At 40.8% G+C, this 20,106-nt stretch overlaps 1 protein-coding gene across 1 annotated transcript; it reads left to right on the plus strand.

The window, feature by feature from the left end:
* The first annotated feature begins 10,050 nt into the window (after positions 1 to 10,050).
* Positions 10,051 to 11,157, plus strand: LOC112030924 (uncharacterized). The gene has a single exon (XM_024063626.1). It carries the CDS (start codon positions 10,051 to 10,053, stop codon positions 11,155 to 11,157), a length of 1,107 nt encoding a protein of 368 aa, XP_023919394.1.
* Positions 11,158 to 20,106: the final 8,949 nt, after the last annotated feature.

Below are 20,106 nucleotides of genomic sequence, written 5' to 3' on the forward strand. Positions count from 1 at the left end.
GCTATGGAGAGAAGAATCCAGATTGACTCAAGTCTTGCTACTGGAGCAAATGACTCATCAAAATCTACACCTTCAACTTGAGTATAACCTTAAGCCACCAATCTAGATTTGTTTCGCACAACTTCACCATTCTCATCAGTATTATTCTTGAAGATCCACTTGGTACCGATTACATGAGTGTCTTTTGGTCTTGGAACCAATTCTCATACATCATTTCTAACAAATTGATGCAATTCTTGATGCATGGATTCTACCCAATTTTCATCTTTCAAGACTTCTTCCACCTTCTTCAGCTCAAATTGAGCAAGATAGCAATGATATGTCACATGATTCATACTATAGCTAGGTCCTCTTCTCAAACGAAGGCCTTTATCCAAATCTCCAATTATATTGCTTTTGGGATGATTTAAACTCACTCTTGACGATGGTTTCTTTGAAGTGGAAGGCTCATCATCACAAGAGATTAGAGGTTGGACTAGTGAGTGGGCTTAATAACCCTTGGGTTAATCTAGTTTCTCTTCTTGATGTGGTAGGAGTATTTTCCTTTTCCGGTGATTGTCTCCCAACATCATCGCTATGTGAAGAGTTATCATCACCATCATTCTTCTTAAAGCTTGGAGCTTCTCCATCTTCATTACCACTCTTTTCTAGAATGGCGTCATCTATAACCACATTTATTGATTCCATAACCATCTTTGTGTGCTTGTTTTAGTTGTTCACAGAGTACCCTAGAAAAATCCCTTTTTCGCTCTTGGCATCAAATTTCCTAATATTTTCCCTATCATTGAGAATGGAGCATTTACTTCCAAAAACCCAAAAGTATTTCACCCTAGGCTTCTTTTCCTTCCATATCTTATATGATGTCTTCTTTGTTCCTACTCAGAAGAAGATTTTGTTCCCAATGTGGCATGAAGTATTCATGGCTTTAGCCCAAAATTTTTAAGGGATATCCTTGTTAAGAAGCATCACTCTCGCCATCTCTTGGATCACACTGTTCTTCCTTTCAACAACCCCATTTTGTTGTAGAGTCTTTGGGGCTGAGAATTCCTTCTTAATACCATGCTCATTGCAGAATGCTTCAAATTTTTCATTCTCAAATTCCTTCCCATAATCACTTTTGATTTTGACGATGGGAACTCCTTTTTCATTTTGAAGCTTCTTGCATAGTTTTTCCATCTTTTTGCATGCCTCAAACTTGAGAAACCATTAACCACAACCATCATGTATCTTTTTCCACCCATGCTTTCCGTTCTCCTTGGACCCATTAGATTGACATGATGTAGCAACAACGTTCACTTTGGGATGGGTTAATTTAGTTTGTTTTCCCAATTGACATGGGCCATAAACATTTTTCTCAATCTTTCCAAATTTCGGCAAACCAATCGCAGCTTCAAGTTTTGAAACTTTTGCCACTTGCTTGTAATTGGCATGTCCAAAACGTTAGTGCCATAACCCCAAGAAATTAACTCGGGCACTTCGGCATAATACATTTGGCTTGGGAACTAGACCATAGCAATTGTCGGTGGTCCTAAGTCCCTTCAAGATTTTCACACCTTCTTCAATGAGGATTAGACACCCTTTCTTGGAAAATTGAACCAGAAAATCTTCATCACATATTTGGGTGATGTTTAGCAAGTTTGCCTTCAGCCCTTTGATTTACAGAACATCAGTCAACAAAGGAAGTCCTGGAATGTCAATAGTTCCCTTTCCAATTACTTGTGAGTGGCTTCCATCTCCAAATGTCACATAACCATCCTCCTTTTCTTTAAGGCTTTTAAAAAGAGATTTGTCACTGATCATGTTGCTTGAGCACTCACTGTTAAGATACCACAAACATGAATTAAATACTTTCAATGCGTTATGAACAAAAAGACAAGCATGCGACAAACATTCTTGTTTTTCAAAACAAGACTCTTCTTCCTTTATATTTTTCTCGGACGAGTAAAACTTTCTTTTTAGACTTACACAAATGTTAATTCCTCCTCTTATATTTTGCAATTAAGGAATTAAACTCACACAAGCTATTATGAAGCTCATGATTTCTATGCTCTAGACATTTTAGCATGTGTATGAACATTCTAGCATGGTTCATAGTCTTTAATAACTCTAAGAACTCATTACTAGGACAATCTCCAAAGATGCTCATATAGTCATTATCACAAACACATGATCCACAATTCATGCTAGCCCTTTTCCATTGCCATATCTATATCAAAAGGGGTCTAGGATCACACAAGGATATTGAAATCTGACAAGTGTACCCGCTTTGATACCAATTGAAAGCTCATATTTGTGTTAAAATACAAGAGCTTGTTCAGACCCCCAATTAAAAGTTTTACTATAACTTAAACAAAGTGTGGAACAAGAGTAAATAAGTGCAATGAACCGATAACACTACCCTAAGCCATATTCACCCATCATCAACAATAAAATGAAAGCTTAAAGATTAGGGAAGAGAGATGCAAACACAAGATAACACCAAGACATGTTATCAAAGAGGAAACTAAAGAACTTGGCAAAAAACCTCTCCACGACCCTCCAAGTCGATATCGATTCACTAGAGAATAAAGTTGGAGTATACGAATAACAAAATGCCCTCCAAACCTAGTCTACCCCATATTTTTAAGCCCTCCAAGCTTCTGCTACCAATGGACTTCTTGGAGTCTTGTCTTCTCTAGCTTTTTGGATCCTAGAATTTACCCCGATTGCATCCGCCAATGAATGGCTCCTTCCAATGCTTCCCAACAGCACCAAATTCTCACTTAACAATTAGAATGGGTGTGGTAAGTGTTTGTGCTAACAACTTCTCAAGGATCTAGAGATGGAGAGGTAGGAGTTAAGGAAAACCACAAGGAAATGTGCAGATGATTGTGGGTATAACAATCTCTAACTCTCAAGTGTATTTGCTAGGGTTTTTCTCTAAAAAACACTCCTTACAATTCGGGTAATGATGGTATATATAGTGTAAGTAAAGAATTTGGTAAAGCAAATAAACTTTTTGCAAAACAAAGAGTTTTACAGGTCGCAGGATGGTCCTTCTTGCGAAACACTTGCAAACTTGATAGCTTGGCATGACTCTTTAGCTTCTAGTCATGTGCTTCACACGTGGCCTTTTCGCAGGTTGCTTCTCGTGAGCTAGTCGCAAATTTCACTAATTCATCTTTTGAAGTTTGATTCTTCACTAATCTCTTACACTCATCCCTTACAAATAAACCCACATAAATACAAAGAAAAGATTAAAGAAATTACAATCAAATTTGCTACGGAAATAAAGCTAACATAAGATAGTTGGAAATCACAACTTTACATAAGAGATGCATAGACATGGGGATAAACAATTATACAGAGATTTTCCTTCATGGGTATAGACAATTAAACCATTCACCTCAAAAACTTCATAAAAATCTAGGTTGGGCGTGACTTCAAGCAAATCCATCCGCGGGCTGGGTTGGGCATGCCTATCCACCCATCTGATCGAGAATCTCGAATATGTTTAGCCTTGCTATCATCTTCTAGTCATCCCTTTCATTCAATCTAATGGCAACTGGAATCATAAATATGATGGGGGCAATAAGCAAAGATTTTGAAGGAGATGGTCAAATTTAAGGGAGGCATTGATGAAGGAGATGGTCAGATTTTATGTTTGTTTTTTTTTTTTTTAATTATCGAGTTTTAGAAATAGAAAATCAAAATTTTTGTAAATAAAATCAGAATTTTTGTTTTTTTATTTTTGTTTTTTGAGTTTTTCAACCAAGAAAAGAGAAATTGTTTAAAAATTATGCATAGAAAATTCATTTCAGAAGAGAGTGAGAGAGAGAGAGAGAGAAAGGGAGAGAGGAGCGTATAGGGAGAGAGATAAAGTTTAGTGTTTGATTTTTATATATATATAGTTTTTTATGGGAAGGAATATGAAACGGGTTTGTAACTCCTACCCAAGAGTCAAAATGTTGTATTTTTCTTTTTGCTTTGAGAAGAACTTAATTTTTTTTTAAGAAACTTTTAAGATAAAGAATATTGTATCTAATGAATCATAAAATTGTATCGCATAAACCACCAAACCAAAAGTCACCTCTTTTCAGGTTTTTTAAGTGTAAACATGGCAGTAATTTATGTAGCCACATGGCGCAAAGAGGAGTGGTCAATAGAAAGTCAAATATTTCGACTATTAGTTAATACTAGCATTTAAACCGCGCAATGTGTGAGATCGTTTTATGTATTAGAAAACAATCAACTTAACATAACAATACATTAAAATTCGTCAAGTGCATGTTGTACAGCCCCTCATTTGTCCTACTTGCAGAAATTCTATCTATGAAATACAATACAAAATATCACTCCCCTCATTTAAACCAATTCCAATTATTTTTATAGAATTAAAAAACATATATATATATATATATCATATGTTACAACAATTTCCATCTAGAAACAAAATTTCAAGCACATAGTGAGCACATCATCATATGTTGAAAACACACAAATGCAACAACCCAAAGCAAACTAACCACAAACTAAGGGCCTTTTATGTTGGTTTTTTTTCCCCCCTTTTAATAAGCCTTGGGTTTATAGAGACAAACCATAACCTTAATTCACAACACATACTTTGAAAACATTTTGTTTTTTTACTCTTCATTCTCCTATGACAATTGCTCTATTGGTTTCCATGTTAATATGTCAATCTTATCACACCAATACTTGTGTGATCCAAGCTCATTTAAGTAAAACAACTTCAAATTGTTAATTGCAATGGATAGAGTTAGAATCAATCAATCAATAAATAAACAAAACCACTAATAAGATTTTAGATGAAAAATATGAAACAATTCTAACAAAATCTATAGTTATATATTACAATGTCCTTAACATAAAATTTTAAAAAAATAATTCCAGCAAACATGAAGGCATGCTCAAAATAGGTGATTGGTGCACTTCCAACAAGAAGTGTGAAAAACCACTTAAAAGAAAAAAACCTGAGACGTTTTTGAGTTTTAAGGACTCTACCTTCATGGCACACATACATGCAAGCAATCGTGCAAACAAGAAATGTACCATAAGAAAATCTAGGATGTCCGAGTTTTAAGGACTCTACCTAATGTTGGGCGGACCACTCAAAGCAAGCAATTTACATCCAAACATAAACAAGCCACTCAAGAATGAGAAATTTATGCCAAGGGGACCACTCAAAGTGAGAAATTTACATCCAAACACAAACAAGCCATTCAAGAATGAGAAATTTATGCCAAGGGGACCACTTAAAGTGAGAAATTTACATTGAAACACAAACAGGCCACTCAAGAATGAGAAATTTACGCCAAAGGGGACCACTCAACCGAGCAATTTACGTCTATTAAGGTTCAAAATTAAATGGCCACAAACTAAGGCCCAAAGAAGTAAAAAAAATGTTGGGCCCGTTTCACACAAAAAATCAATAAATAATAAAGCTGGAAAGACTAAGCTCATAATGAAGAACAGAGAGAAGAAAGAAAGAAAGGGGAAGAAGCCCAGAGGAATGGAATCCAAAGATCCACAAAAAAAGCCCAAAAACAGGCAGAACCAGCAAACCAAAGAAAGCCCAGAAAGAAGAACTGGGTCAGGATCCCACAAAGCCCCCAGAGTCAGGGGATCCCTGGACACGCGAAGTGAGATTAAAGCAAAAAGACAAAAGGCATGCGGGTCTCATGCTCTGATGCTCTAGACATGTAGTGGGACCAGGAAGTACGAAGCAAAAAACGCATGAGCTGTGATCCCAACCATTTGGAGAAAGCAACAAGGAAGAGTACAACTTGAAAAAAGGCTGGAGCGCTAAGAAGAAAAAGCCAAAAATGCTTCAGACAGGCCAACGGGGAAATCTGAAAATAGAAAACTAGCTAAAGGACCTTCACTTGGTCGGGCCAAAAAAGCAAGAAACTATGAAGAAAAGGGAAAAGACATGACCCTGGGCAAACCTGGCACGGCACGAGCTCTAAGGGGCAAAAAGGAGAAATCGTTAGTACCCCCGGAGCCCGAAGTTGTGCTATAAAAGGAGGAAGGGGTCCATGCTACAGGGGACGGGAGAATTCAGACTAAGGGATAGAGATTCATTTACGATTAGATCATTTGAGGCATTCACAATTGTCTTTCTAAAGTCCATTGAAAATATAGAAAAGGCTCTGTAAACTTAAGAGAAAACAGGGGAAATGTTCCCAGTATCCCAGAGGCAGCCACTACAGTACATACTCGGATTCAACAAGTTCAAACTTTGCAAGCCTTTGAAGCTTGGAAAGCTATCAAAGTCTGTAACTTTTGAACTCAATTGAACCTTGCACCACGTCTTAGTGAGCACTGTAATCACAACTAAGGGAAATTAATAAAATACACCTCATTAACTAGAGGATCCCTGACTTGTTCTTACATTATATTTCATTTTATTGTGCATCTCTTTACTGTTGAAAGTCATTCAATACAGATATCTTTGTTGTTAGTTATTTGTATTGTAGGAAGTTTGTTTTATGCACCACTCAGTTCTAAAACAGCCCTTTTAGCTGCGGTGAACCGAGCCCAGTCCACCAGAAACATTTTTCTTTTCTTTTGGCTCAAGATCCTCGGGCTACCTGTGTGCTAAGAAAAAGGCACTCTCACATTTTGGCTACTTCACTCGAGACTGGGTAAAGAAAAGGAAAGAAGCAATCCCTTCACAAAGCATGCCTCCAAGACCAAGGAACAGTAGAGGTGCTAATATGCTACCCACGGCCTCTAAGCCCGTGGGAGAAAATGAAGTGGCCTCCAGACAAAGAGGCGGGGTGCCCTTAACAGAACAAGAGGTCATGTCAGAATAAAGAAACGCAAGACAAGAGCTGGACCCCATGGCTCAGATGACTACAATGTTGAAAGACTTGTAGTAAGAAGTTCGCCTCCTCAAGGAAGGCAAGACACATGAAGTCAGAGACAATGCCCCCTATGTGGGCAACCAAGGCAGAACCCAGCCATAGGGCTGGTCAGCAGTGGGAGGAGTACCTAACCCCGAGTACTTAACACTGGCAAATGCCAGTGCCCTCCTGGACCAAGAAAGGGAAAAGCTTTCCGGGATCCCCAAGCAGTTTTCTCGGGATCCCCCATTCCCTCCAGAACTCCTTGGCAAGCTATACCCCAAGGGATATGAGCCAGCAAAGTTCCATCCTTTTGATGGAAGGAATGGAAGCACAGTAGAACACGTGAGTAGGTTCGTCCACACCATGGGCCCCTACGTAGGAGACCGAGAGCTGTGCCTAAGAAAGTTTGGTAAGTCCCTAGTGGACAGGGCATACACTTGGTACACCACACTGAGACGATGAAATGATGGAGAGATTTTGTGCAAAATATTACCCTAGTGAGGACAAAGTCACTTTCCAAAGCCTTCAGATGGTACGGCAAAGGCCTGGAAAGGATCCCATCTAGTTCATCAAAAGATTTGAAGATGTGTCTCTAGATTGTTATGGAGACCATGAAGAAAAGGAGCTCGTAAAGACTTGCATATCTAACATGCTTTTCGATTACAAACTCAATCTTGAAAATTTATGTATCACACAGTTCGCTGACTGGTTACAGAGAACCAGAAGAACAGCACAAACTATGAGGGCGAAAAGGATGCCAGCATCCCAAGCCATGACAGCATCGGTGGGAGAAAAGAGAAAGAGGCCAGATGGAAAAATGTTCGAGGAACCATTAGTGATCCCATGTACCGCGGAAGAGTTAAACCATGTTCTGGACAAATGGATCGGGGATGGAGTGATTTGGCCATTTGCCGTGTCCAGACCAGCCATCGAGGAAGAAAGGAAAAATCCTTTATTTTGCAGGATTCATAATTATGTTAAGCATTCCACCAAGGATTGCTGGACCCTATGCAGGCTCTTTCACAGGAAGCTGAGAGAAGGAACCTTGGAGCTCACCCAGAAGGAGCCAGAAGTACAAAGGAACCCCTTGCCCAACCACAAAGGAAAGGGGGTGGTGGCTGTAGTGATCCATGGGAACCCAGTGGAAGTAGAAGAGCCAGAAGGATCTTTCCACCCAAACACAGTCAGGACCCTCCAAAAGAATCCCAAGTTCAGATCAATATTCAACCAGCTGGGATTTGGGCCAGAAGCAAGAAGGGTGGCCACAGAGTCTCTAATGACTATAGCAATAGATTCAGGAATGGAGTGTTTCACGGCAGAATCACACGCTAGTCGAGCTTTCCTAGAAACAACCAATGCAATAACTTTCACTGACGAAGACATGGAGGTTGAACATCTAGACCACTGCAGACCCCTTTATCTAATGGCCACCATAAACGGTGTCCAAATCAGAAGAGCACTGGTGGACACAAGGGCATCACTCAACCTCATAGCTCTAAGCACCTTGGAAGCCGTAGGCCTGGCAGAAAGGAGGATCTTGAGGGCTCCCATGGAGATAACCGGATTTGGAGGATCGGCAGAAACAACCGAAGGGTATATACAGCTAGCCCTGAGAGTGGGGCCAATAGTAGCCTTGACCAGATTCCATGTAATCAACTCAGAGGTGTCTTACCATGTACTGCTGGGATGGCCGTGGCTCCATAATCACTACCTTATACCATCCACATACCATCAGTGTGTTAAGGGAAGATTGAATGAGAGACCTGTAAGAATCCCTGCCAACCATAACCCTTTTAGCCAAGGAGAAGTAAACTTTGTAGAAACCATATTCTATGATGAGTTAGAGCCAGACGATGAGAGTCCCATGCTGGGGACCCCAGGAACACCTGTCTTGGAAGAAGAAGAAGGAGGAGGTACCCACGACTTAATAGACCTCCTGAAGAGAAAAAGGCAAAAGAAAGAGCTCAGCACCTCAGGATCCCGGGAGTGTGTAGTGGTACGGGAACCCAGTGGAAGGTTAATTTACCACTTGTGAAAGTGCGCGGGACCTGAGTGCATCGTCCAGGAAGGCCCCGGACCACCAGAATGTATGGTAGCTCAAGAGGAGGTTCTAGACGAACCAGTCAAAGAGACACAAATCCAGCTAGAGGAAGAATTACAAGAAATAAACTTGGGGGCTAAGCTGGGATCCCAGAAGCCTGTTTTCATCAGCAATCAGTTGGCAGCACAAGAAAGAGAACCACTAGTAGCTTTGCTCAAAGAATACACGGATATGTTCGCATGAACCTATGACGAAATGCCTGGACTGGATCCTAGGTTAGTAGTCCATACCCTCAATGTGGACCCCGGAGTTAAACTAGTAATCCAACCAGCCAAGGTCTTTCACACTGACGTAGAAGCCCAGATAACTCAAGAGGTCAAAAAGCTGCTAGTAGCTGGTTTTATTAAGCCCATTCAGCACCCCAGATGGCTTTCTAACATAGTACCTGTGAAGAAGAAGAACGGCCAGATCTGTTGTTGTGTGGACTTCCACAACCTGAATAAGGCATGTCCAAAAGATGAGTTCCCTCTGCCTAACATTGACCTCCTTATGGATTTAGCTACATGAAGTTCTATGTTCTCATTCATGGACGGGTATAGTGGGTACAACCAGATTCGCATGGCTGCCAAGGATGCTGAGAAGACAGCATTCAAGACACTGATCAGAAATTTCTATTACACTGTGATGCCATTTGGCCTCAAAAATGCAGGAGCCACGTACCAGCGAACCATGATAGCCATCTTCCACGACATGATGCATAAGGAAATGGAAGATTATATGGATGATATTGTGGTCAAGTCGAAAACTAGGGCAGGACACCTTCAGGTACTTGAACAAGTTTTCAAAAGATGCAGAGAACACAAGCTACGCATAAACCCAATGAAATGTGCCTTTGGAGTATCTGCAGGAAAGTTCCTCAGGTTTTTGGTGCATCACAAAGGCATAAGTGTGGATCCAGCCAAAGCTGCAGCCACTGCCACTATGAAAAGACCAACAACAGTGAGGGAGCTCAAAAGCTTCCTAGGAAGGGTCTCCTACATCAGGAGATTTGTGCCAGGACTGGCTTTAGCCACAGGAGGCTTATCAAAGCTATTAAAGAAAGGAACTGAGTTCACCTGGGGAGCAGAATAACAGGAAGCCTTCAGAAGGGTCCAACGAATTATGAATCATCTGCCAACTCTCCAGGCACTAGTACGTGGGCAACCCCTGTTATTGTACTTGGCATCAAATACCCAAGCAATAAGAGCCCTGCTGGCGCAAGAGGATGATGATGGGAACGAGCAGCCTGTTTACGATGTAAGCAGAACACTCAAGGATGTCGAGACCAGGTATCCCAAGATAGAAAGAGCTTGCCTAGTGGTTATTTACGCATCCCAAAGGCTAAAGAGGTATTTCTCAGCTCACCAAATCCTCTTAGTGACTAAGTCGCACCCCATAAAAGCACTCCTGCATCAGCCCCTCCTAACAGGAAGAATAGCACAGTGGCTGGTCTTGCTTTCTCAATATGACATAGGCCTCAGGACCCCCAAGGCTGTCAAAAGTCAAGCCATAGCTGACCTCCTGGCACAATTCCCATGGAAAGAAGAAAGCTCACTAAATGAAGAGATCCTAAGTAAGGTAGCAATAGCAGAAATCCCGGGAAAGAAATGGACAATGAGATTCAATGGGTCAGCTACAGCATCCTTAAATGGGGTGGGAGTTGTACTGAGCTGTGAGAACGGGGACACCATGCCTCTATCTTTTAAGCTTGGTTTCTCCTATTCCAATAATGCAGCTGAGTATGAGGCGTACTTGACCGGGTTGACTATAACACTCAATATTGGGGTGAAACACATGAGAGTACTGGGAGATTCCAATCTTGTAGTCTCTCAGGTGAAGGGTGACTTTGCACTAAGAGAACAAAGCCTGGCAGCCTACAGGACGTGGGCGCAGAAACTGGAGCAGGAATTCCTGACCTTTAGCATAGAGTACACACAGAAAAGTGAAAACAGGTTTGTAGATGCGCTTGCCACCCTAGGATCCCAAGTACCATTCAAGGGAAAAGACACTCTGGTCAGGATAGGAAGGCAGGAGCATTCCATCTTAAAAATCCTCCAAAAGATATCCCTCGGAAAGTCCAAGCAATGGGATTGGAGGAGCGAAGTGAAAGAAAAAAAAAATGAAAGAAACAAGATCTGGAAAGAGTGTCAAGGAGCTGAGGGACTACGCTCTAATAGAAGGAGAACTATACAGGAGATTACCTGGAGGGATCCTATCCAGATGTATTAATGAGAAAAAGGGGAAACTAAGGATGGAAGAGCTACATGCCCAAGTCTGTGGGACCTCAGAAAAGATCAGCCTATATCAAAGGATGCAGCGCATGGGATACTACTAGCCAAATAAGAACAAAGAGGCAGCAACTATACAGGAAAAATGTCAAGAATGCCAATCCTCGATGGACAAGGAAGAAAGCTACGTTGTATTTATTACAGAAGATTGGAGGACTCCCTTCATGGAATACTTGGCTCAAGGGATCCTACTAACTGACAGGGCACTGGCCCACCAGCTCAAGAAGCTCGCAGTCAGATATTTCTTACAAAACGGGATCCTATTCAAAAAGGGATATAGCGGGGATCCCCTAAGATGCCTGGGGCCAAGGGAAGCCAGGGAAGTAGTCAGGGAAGTCCATTCTGGTGATTGTGGAAGCCACCCAGGAAAAAGGAGGCTCTATAAACAGTTACTATTGTTGGGGTACTACTGGCCAACAATGAAAAAGGACTCCAAGGAGATAGTCAAAACTTGCCACGCATGTTAAGTCCTCGGAGATGCAATCCATACTCACCCAAATACGTTACAGGATATGACAACCCCATGGCCTTTCCACACTTGGGGGCTTGATCTCATAGGGCCTATAAATCCATTATCCAGTGGTTACATATGGATCTTGGCAGCCACTGAGTACTTTACAAAATGAGTAGAGGCCATCCCCTTGAAAAAGGCCACTAGAGCAGCTGTAGCAAACTTCATTCGAGGACATATCATTGTAAGGTTTGGGATCCCCAGAAGGTTGATCAGCAACAATGGGACCCCATTCATAATTAAAGACATGAAGGGGTTAACTAAGGCTTACTAAATCAAGCATGGAAGGTCTATGCCGTACTACCCACAAGGAAATGGCCAGGCAGAGGCCACTAATAGGGTGATATTGAAGATCCTTAAAAAAATGAAGCAGAAGTATGGAGGAAAATGGAGTGACTACTTGGCAGATGTACTTTGGGCATGCAGGAGCTCCATGAAGACAGCCACGAGATTCTTACCATTCTCCCTGGTTTACGGGACAGAAACCATCAGCCCAGTAGAATTAATCATTTCCACACCAAGAGTAGTACTTGAAGAAAGTCAGGAGGACACCGAGGACACAAACAATGAAAGGAGAATAACAGACCTAGAAGGGGTAGAGGAGGAAAGGGAGTTAGCCAAGAGAAGAAGCCAGAGGTACCAACAAAGAATGACTAGAGCATATGCACAAGCAGTACGCCTAAGAACTTTCACTCAAAGGCAGCTGGTACTGAGGATAGCAGAGCATGTTTGCCCTAAAGTGGGAAGGACCCTACATCATCAGAGAGGCCCATGATAGTGGGTATTACTACCTTACAAAAGAAGATGGGACAATCCTGACAGAACCCATAAATGAGAAATGGCTAAAACAATACTACGCATGAGAAAGGAGAGGTCTAAGTACACTGGAATCCTTTCTGCCAGACTCTCCAACATGCTAAGTGTTTCTTTCTTTTATATTATCGTTTAAGTAATTTTGTTCAGGGACTCGTGGTAGAAGGACACTCTATGATCCTTACTATCTTTGTTAGATTTGCTGTGTCCCTTGAATGACATTTATGTTTTAAATTCAATGAAGTTTCTTCTTATTTCTCAGCTATTAAATCTTAAGTATTACAAAAATCCTAACACAAATGGAATTAGGGGAGGATACCTAGGGAAATCTTTCGATGCGTGAACTAGGATTACCCCACAGACAACTACAAAACAGTTAAGTCTCAAATACATGGCCTAGGATCCCAAGCATATACTAAGGATACCTCGCCCAGTACTTGATATATATATATATAAATAAAAAAATAAAAACCCTGCCAAGTTCATGAACGGGGACAAAAAATATGTCACCCAAATGTACCTAATTCAGTACTTGCGCGAACAAGAAGAAAAGGAAGGATACTTGGGGAAATCTTTTGATACAGGGCCCGAGATTACCCCACAGGTAAACTACAAAACAATTAAGTTTCAAATACATGGCCTAGGATCCCAGGCGTATACTGGGGATACTTAGCCCAGTACTTGATAAAAAAAAATAATAAAAAAATAAAAAAAACTGCCAAGTTCATGAGCTGGGATAAAAAAAAAATATCGCCCAATGTACCCAGTTCAGTACTCGTGCAATAAAAAAAAAAAAAAGATGGGTACCTGGCTATAACCTGCAGCAAAAAACTTGTGGGAATTATGGACTAGGACTCAGTACAAAAAAAAAAAAAAAAGAAAAAAAAAAGAAAAAAAAAAAAGAAGAAGATCCACATGCCATCAAAACAAAATTAGAAGCAATTTCAAAACACAAATACTTAGAAGAAATTCTGAAGCATAACTACGTGGAAGCAATCTCAAAGCATAAGTACAGGTCTAAAAAAAAAAAAAAAGCCAAAACAATGTTCAAACAAAAAAAACTTATACAACCCCAGATTGTTCATCCAAAAAAAATAAAAGTTAAGAGATGAGTCTAGCCAACAAGGAGCCGTCTAAGGAGAGGGCAAGGATAGCCAAGGAAGAAAGAACCCTTTGCCTTTTGATCTTCAAATCTTGCAAAGTCTTGTGGGCTTGGGTTAAAGCTTGCTCAGCATCAATGTTCTTAGAAGCTTGCCTCTGGAATAGCACTTGAGCCAAGGATCGTAGATACTCCAACAGAAAGGATAGGTTGAACTTGGCTTCCAAGAGATCCTGAACCACTCCCCTCCATTCCAGAAGTTTTTCCTCAGAAAGAGAATCTGGTGAAAAATCCCTCAAGGAAATCAACACAGCGCACAGTAACTCCATCAAAATGTTCCCCAAAAATACTCCTCCTCTGAAGCCAGTGGTAAAGTCTCCATAACTTTTAAACAGCCCTTCTAGCAGCGACAGGCCTTCCACAGGTATTGAGAACCGCAAGAATTTGCCATAGGAGAGCCCAAAGTGGTAAAAGTGACTGGTAGGGAGGCTGTTGAACTCCAGAAGATCAAAGCGACTCAGAAAGGCAGAGAGCCTTGAAGCAGGATCTAAAACAACCATCTCTGGAACCTCCCACAATGTTGCATTACCGCCTGAAGACACAGAGGAACCTTCAACCCTTTGAACAGAATGAGGGCCAGCAACCTGAATAGATCCTACAACCCCCTTAGGAACCATAAGTTCAGGATTTTTGACACCAGTATCAACTCCTGCAAAAGAAAAAAAGGGAAGAGAAAGGGGGGGCAGACTTAGTTTCTTCTAAAAAAATTAGAAAGGAAAGAAAAATAAAGAACAAAAGAAGGTAGAAGAGAAACCAGTATCGGCTTCTTGGGGCAGAATTTCCTCCTCTTGCTCCTCTGACTTCTGTAAGGACTCTGAGAAAGAACACATGACAAGTTGAAGAAAAGGTGAGGAGCCTCAACAAAATGGCTAAAAGAAGGTAGGGATACAAGGGGATTCGCCATAATAAAGATACAAGAGAAAGGAAGAAAGGGAGAGGGAATCAGCACCCACCTTTAGAATCCTCCGATTCCAAATAAGAAGCAGCACCAGAGGCAGATCTCGCAGTGGCTTAGCCTGGAAGGAGAAAAGAAAAAAGAGAGAAGGAAAGGACTCAAAAACAAAAAGGGGGGGGGTACAAAAAGAAATAAAATTAGAACGCTATTATGTATAAAGGCTCACCTGTTTGCCCGGATGATAATACGCCTCCCAAAGTCCTTGTACTTATCTCAGTTCGAGGTAACACAGTCTTAACAGGACTAGGAATCTGTTCAAATTGAGGACCTAGGGACAGACACTTGTTAGATGTTGGAGCAGAAGAAATGACAGGGTTGGGGACTTGCCCAATTGTGCCAGAACCAACATAATCAACAAAGGACTTTTGCACCCTCCTCCAATAACCAACATAACCACTAGAGGCAAAAACTCCTCTCTGGAAGTTGGGCACCACAAACTGAAGGCTCCTCTGTGACCAATAAGAGAAGGCCTAAAGTCTCATAAAAGGATCCAAGGAAGGAAGAGAAGGAACTACATCATTAAACACAGGGTGAATATCTTGATCAAAGCCAAATTGCTGAAGTACTCGGTGTGCTGAGTAATGGGTATACCGTGATCCATTCGAGGAAAGCACAGGAAGCCAAGAGGGATTAATACAAGCCAAGTAGGCTAAACTACCTTCATCACCGCGACGTAAATCGAAAGTGTTCCCTGTAGAAGTCAGAAAAGGAGATAACACCGAATCACAAACAAAACCGGGGCCAAACTCCCGGGGAGATCGCCAATGCAAATGGCCTACTTGATTAAATAATTCAACTAAGTTAAGGTTGCCAGCTTTCAGACTCAGCCAACGGAAAATAATAGGGTGGTTATCAGTCAAGTTGCCACAAAGCCCTTTAACCACATCAGGGGATCCCTGAAACTTATCTTTTACAAACTTTAAATTCCTACACCTTGCTAAGTAAATGATGAACGATCCCACATAAAAACCTGGAGAATGGCGCAATGAAGAGAAGAAGTAATAACATAACAAGAATCACCTTCGGCTTCGTCTCCATGAAGCTGATCCAACTGAGAATAGACATGGCCCAAAAACATGGGGGCTAGGGGATATTGAGCACCCTGAGCCAACTTAATCGCCAAAGAAAAAAGAGTGGATTTGATTTCATACCTGGGGAACTCGCTGAACAGAAACTTGCTAAGCCAGAATGCGAGGAACCCGGCATGCCTGACCTTTTTATCCTTCTCGCGCGACAGATTCATAACCCACCTACCCATCCTGGCTGGTTTCCCACTAGAAGAAGCAATACGTCCACCAAAGTGAGCAAATAATTTTTCTTCCACCTCGAGATCCTCATCAGAAAGATTAATATCAAAGGGGTTTTCATCCCCAAGCACTGGAAGAAGAAAATTGTTGACCACGTCCTCCAGGGTAACAGTCAGTTCACCAACGGAAAAAGAGAAAGTATGCAAAGCAGGACACCAACGGCACACAAAATGCCTAAGGCCTTTGGCATCTCTGAAACCCTCAAGATTCCTAGAAATAGCCACTGCCTTTAGGACACCAGCACGCTCCAAACGGCCCACAAACTCCTCATCAAAAAGTTCTTTATCTACCTAAATAGGCCAGCCTTGGATCTTTCTAGCAACAAAATCAAAAAAGATAGGGACTGCCTCTCGAAGTCCTCGCCTGATCTAGAGATCAAAAATCTCCCTTGGGTCTGGAACTTGTGTAGAACCAACAAAACTCGCTTGGCCAGAGAATACCCAGGTATGAGGGGATGGAGGGGTCTCGCCATGGGACACCTGAGGGAAGAATAAGCTAGGAGTATACCAAGGGTCTCGCAAAGGAAAAGCGGGGCGCCCAACGACGGACTCATCTTGCGTAGAACTAGAGGAACTCTCACCTTCAAAGGGACTAGGAGCACGCTCCTTTCTTTTTCGAGAAGAGGAAGAAGCCATTGAAGCAAATGGGTATCTTGAAAAGAAGAAAAGCAGGTAGCAGCAAGTCTGATCGAAGGAAAAGGANAACTGCCGCACCCAATTAAAAAAGGAGGAGTAAAAAAAAAAAAAAAAAAAAAAAAAAAGTGAAGGGACCAGGAAGAGATCCCCGACTAAAAAAAAAAAAAACGGAAGAGATCCTACAGAAAACTCACGCATGGGCTCAGGCAACCCATGAGCTCAGGGGGCTAAATGGTTCAAAATTAAATGGCCACAAACTAAGGCCCAAAGAAGTAAAAAAATGTTGCGCCCATTTCACACAAAAAATCAATAAATAATAAAGCTAGAAAGACTAAGCTCATAATGAAGAAAAGAGAGAAGAAAGAAAGAAAGGGGAAGAAGCCCAGAGGAATGGAATCTAGAGATCCATGAAAAAAGCCCAAAAACAGGCAAAACCAGCGAACCAAAGAAAGCCCAGAAAAAAGAACTGGTCGGGATCCTAGAAAGCCCCCAGAGTCAAGGGATCCCTGGACGCGTGAAGTGAGATTAAAGCAAAAAGACAAAAGGTATGCGATTCTCATGCTCTGATGCTCTAGACATGTAGTGGGACCAAGAAGTACGAAGCAAAAAACGCATGAGCTGTGATCCCAACCATTTGGAGAAAGCAACAAGGAAGAGTACAACTTAAAAAAAGGCTGGAGCGCTAAGAAGAAAAAGCCAAAAAAGCTTTAGACAGGCCAACAGGGAAATCCGAAAATAGAAAACTAGCTAAAGAACCTTCACTTGGTCAGGCCAAAAAAGCAAGAAACTATGAAGAAAGGGAAAAGACATGACCCTGGGCAAACCTGGCACAGCACGAGCTCTAAGGGGCAAAAGTGAGAAATCGTTAGTACCCCCGGAGCCTGAAGTTGTGCTATAAAAGGAAGAAGGGGTCCATGCTACAAGGGACGGGAGAATTCAAACTAAGGGATAGAGAATTCATTTACGATTAGATCATTTGAGGCATTCACAATTGTCTTTTTGAAGTCCATTGAAAATATAGAAAAGGCTCTGTAAACTTAAGAGAAAACAGGGGAAACGTTCCCGGTATCCCAAAGGCAGCCACTACAGTACATGCTCGGATTCAACAAGTTCAAACTTTGCAAGCCTTTGAAGCTTGGAAAGCTATCAAAGTCTGTGACTTTTGAACTCAATTGAACCTTACACCACGTCTTAGTGAGCACTGTAATCACAACTAAGGGAAATTAATAAAATACAGCTCATTAACTAGAGGATCCCTGACTTGTTCTTACATTATATTTCATTTTATTGTGCATCTCTTTATTGTTGAAAGTCATTCAATACAGATATCTTTGTTGTTAGTTATTTGTATTGTAGGATGTTTTTTTTTGTGCACCACTCGGTTCTAAAATAGCCCTCTTAGCTGCAGTGAACCGAGCCCAGTCCACCAGAAATATTTTTCTTTTCTTTTGGCCCAGGATCCTCGGGCCACCTGTATGCTAAGAAAAAGGCACTCTCACAATGTCCAAACACAAACAGGCCACTAAAGAATGAGAAATTTATGCCAAAGGGACCATTTGACAGAGCAATTTACGTCCAAACACAAACAAGCCACTAAAAAATTAGAAATATACACCAAGGGGACCACTCAAAGAGAGAAATTTATGTCCAAACATAATAGGCCACTTAAGAATGAGAAATTTACGCCAAAGACACAAATAGTCATACATGACTCATACAAACACACAACCACACATGGTTTGCAAAAACAAATACGCAAGATTCATGCAAACATACAAGAATACAGAACATATATACACATGACTCACATAAGAAAAAAGAACACAAACACACAAGGCTCACATAAAACATCAAACAAACATGTCATCACAAAAGATAACAAAAGGATGAACACAACAACGTAGGAGACACACAAAACATAACAAAGCATGCAAACACACAAAAGAGCTAAACAAGATGGGCCTAAGGCCCAAGATAAAACGAGGATGGGCCTAAGGCCTGACACAAAGCAAGGAGAGGCCTAAGGCCCAAATGTAGTATGAGATGGGCCAAAGGGCCAAGATGGAACAAGGACACAAACAAGCAAACAAACACACATGACATGAAAACAAACAGTAAAGATCATAGACCAAGTCCAAGGATTGCAAGCAAACACAAAGACACCAAAAACAAGGATAGACACGACAACTTCTAAAGAAGCAACATACAAAGAAAAACCAAGAAGTACAAATGGATAACAAAAATGACAATAGGACGTATAACAGACTCTAAGAAAAGAAGACACAAAACAAGACCATCCTAATTAGCATGGTAAAAATAGGAATTGAACACTTGATTCATTATGGATAACTTTTGAGACGTTCAATCATTAGGATGCATCATCCTTGTGGGGTCCACCTTGCCCCTAGCCTTATTGATTCACTTTCTTTTCTCCTTTTTTTTTTTTTTTTTTTTTGTACCCTAACTTTTGCTAGGCCGCCCATACAGGTTTTCAACCTAGTGGACATTTTTTACTCTTTTTTTTTATTACCTTTTTTTTGAGGCCCTAACTTTTGCCTAGACCACCCTTGCGAGTTTTCAACCTAATAGGCTCTTTTACTTTTACAAGAAGCAAATAAATGAGATGCAATGAATAGTACTACAACTTATCCTCAAAAAATGTTGTGGATTCAAATTCCCAATACATGAGTTACACAATTTACATGATGTGATGTGGCTACACCTCACAAGGTTGCCTATGTACCTAAAAGGGATCATGCCTAACGTATTTCACACAAACAACTTCCATTGATCAGAGAAGACTTTTACTTGGCTTATAATGAAGGCTTTGGTTCTGGGCTCACAAAGAATGGATAACAAAGGCTCAAACTTACTTTCTTAAGGTTTACAGCTTGGTCAAGGATTACTTTTCATCACTTTTGAACTTTCTTCACTTTAACTTTTTTTTTTTCTTTATTTCACTTCACTTTTCACTTTTTTTTTCTTTTTTTCATTTCACTTCACTTTACTTTTCACCTTTTTTTTTTCTTTCACTTTTGATTCACGTTTTTTTTTTCTTTTTTTTTCTACCACTTTATTTCATGCATAGCCCCTAGTGTAGGGGGTAATCCTTGACAATGATTACTTTGAAAGAAAATAACTTTGAAGGCTTAAAAGGGGTGAGCAAAGGGAAATGTGTTTAAGATAGTAGAATAATGGCCTCTCTTCATCCCAATTTCCATTGCTCAATTATGGGCAAACATGCAACATCGCATATTGAGAATCAAATCAACTTGAAATTTTGAGAACTTATCATAAAACTTAAATCATTGCAAACCACTTTATTGATGAATTAAAAGGGTACATGAATTGAACGACTCGCTGAATCGAAACAACAAGGATATACTGAATTGAAATAACAAAGACATTTCTGAATTGAAAAACACACTAAAATGAAAGAATCTTATGGATGCAATAACAAAGACCAAACGTCTTGATCAATTAACCCCAATTAGGATGAGGCACACCATG

This window comes from Quercus suber, unplaced genomic scaffold, assembly GCF_002906115.3.
Source record: "Quercus suber isolate HL8 unplaced genomic scaffold, Cork oak 2.0 scaffold_1, whole genome shotgun sequence".
NCBI lineage: Eukaryota > Viridiplantae > Streptophyta > Magnoliopsida > Fagales > Fagaceae > Quercus > Quercus suber.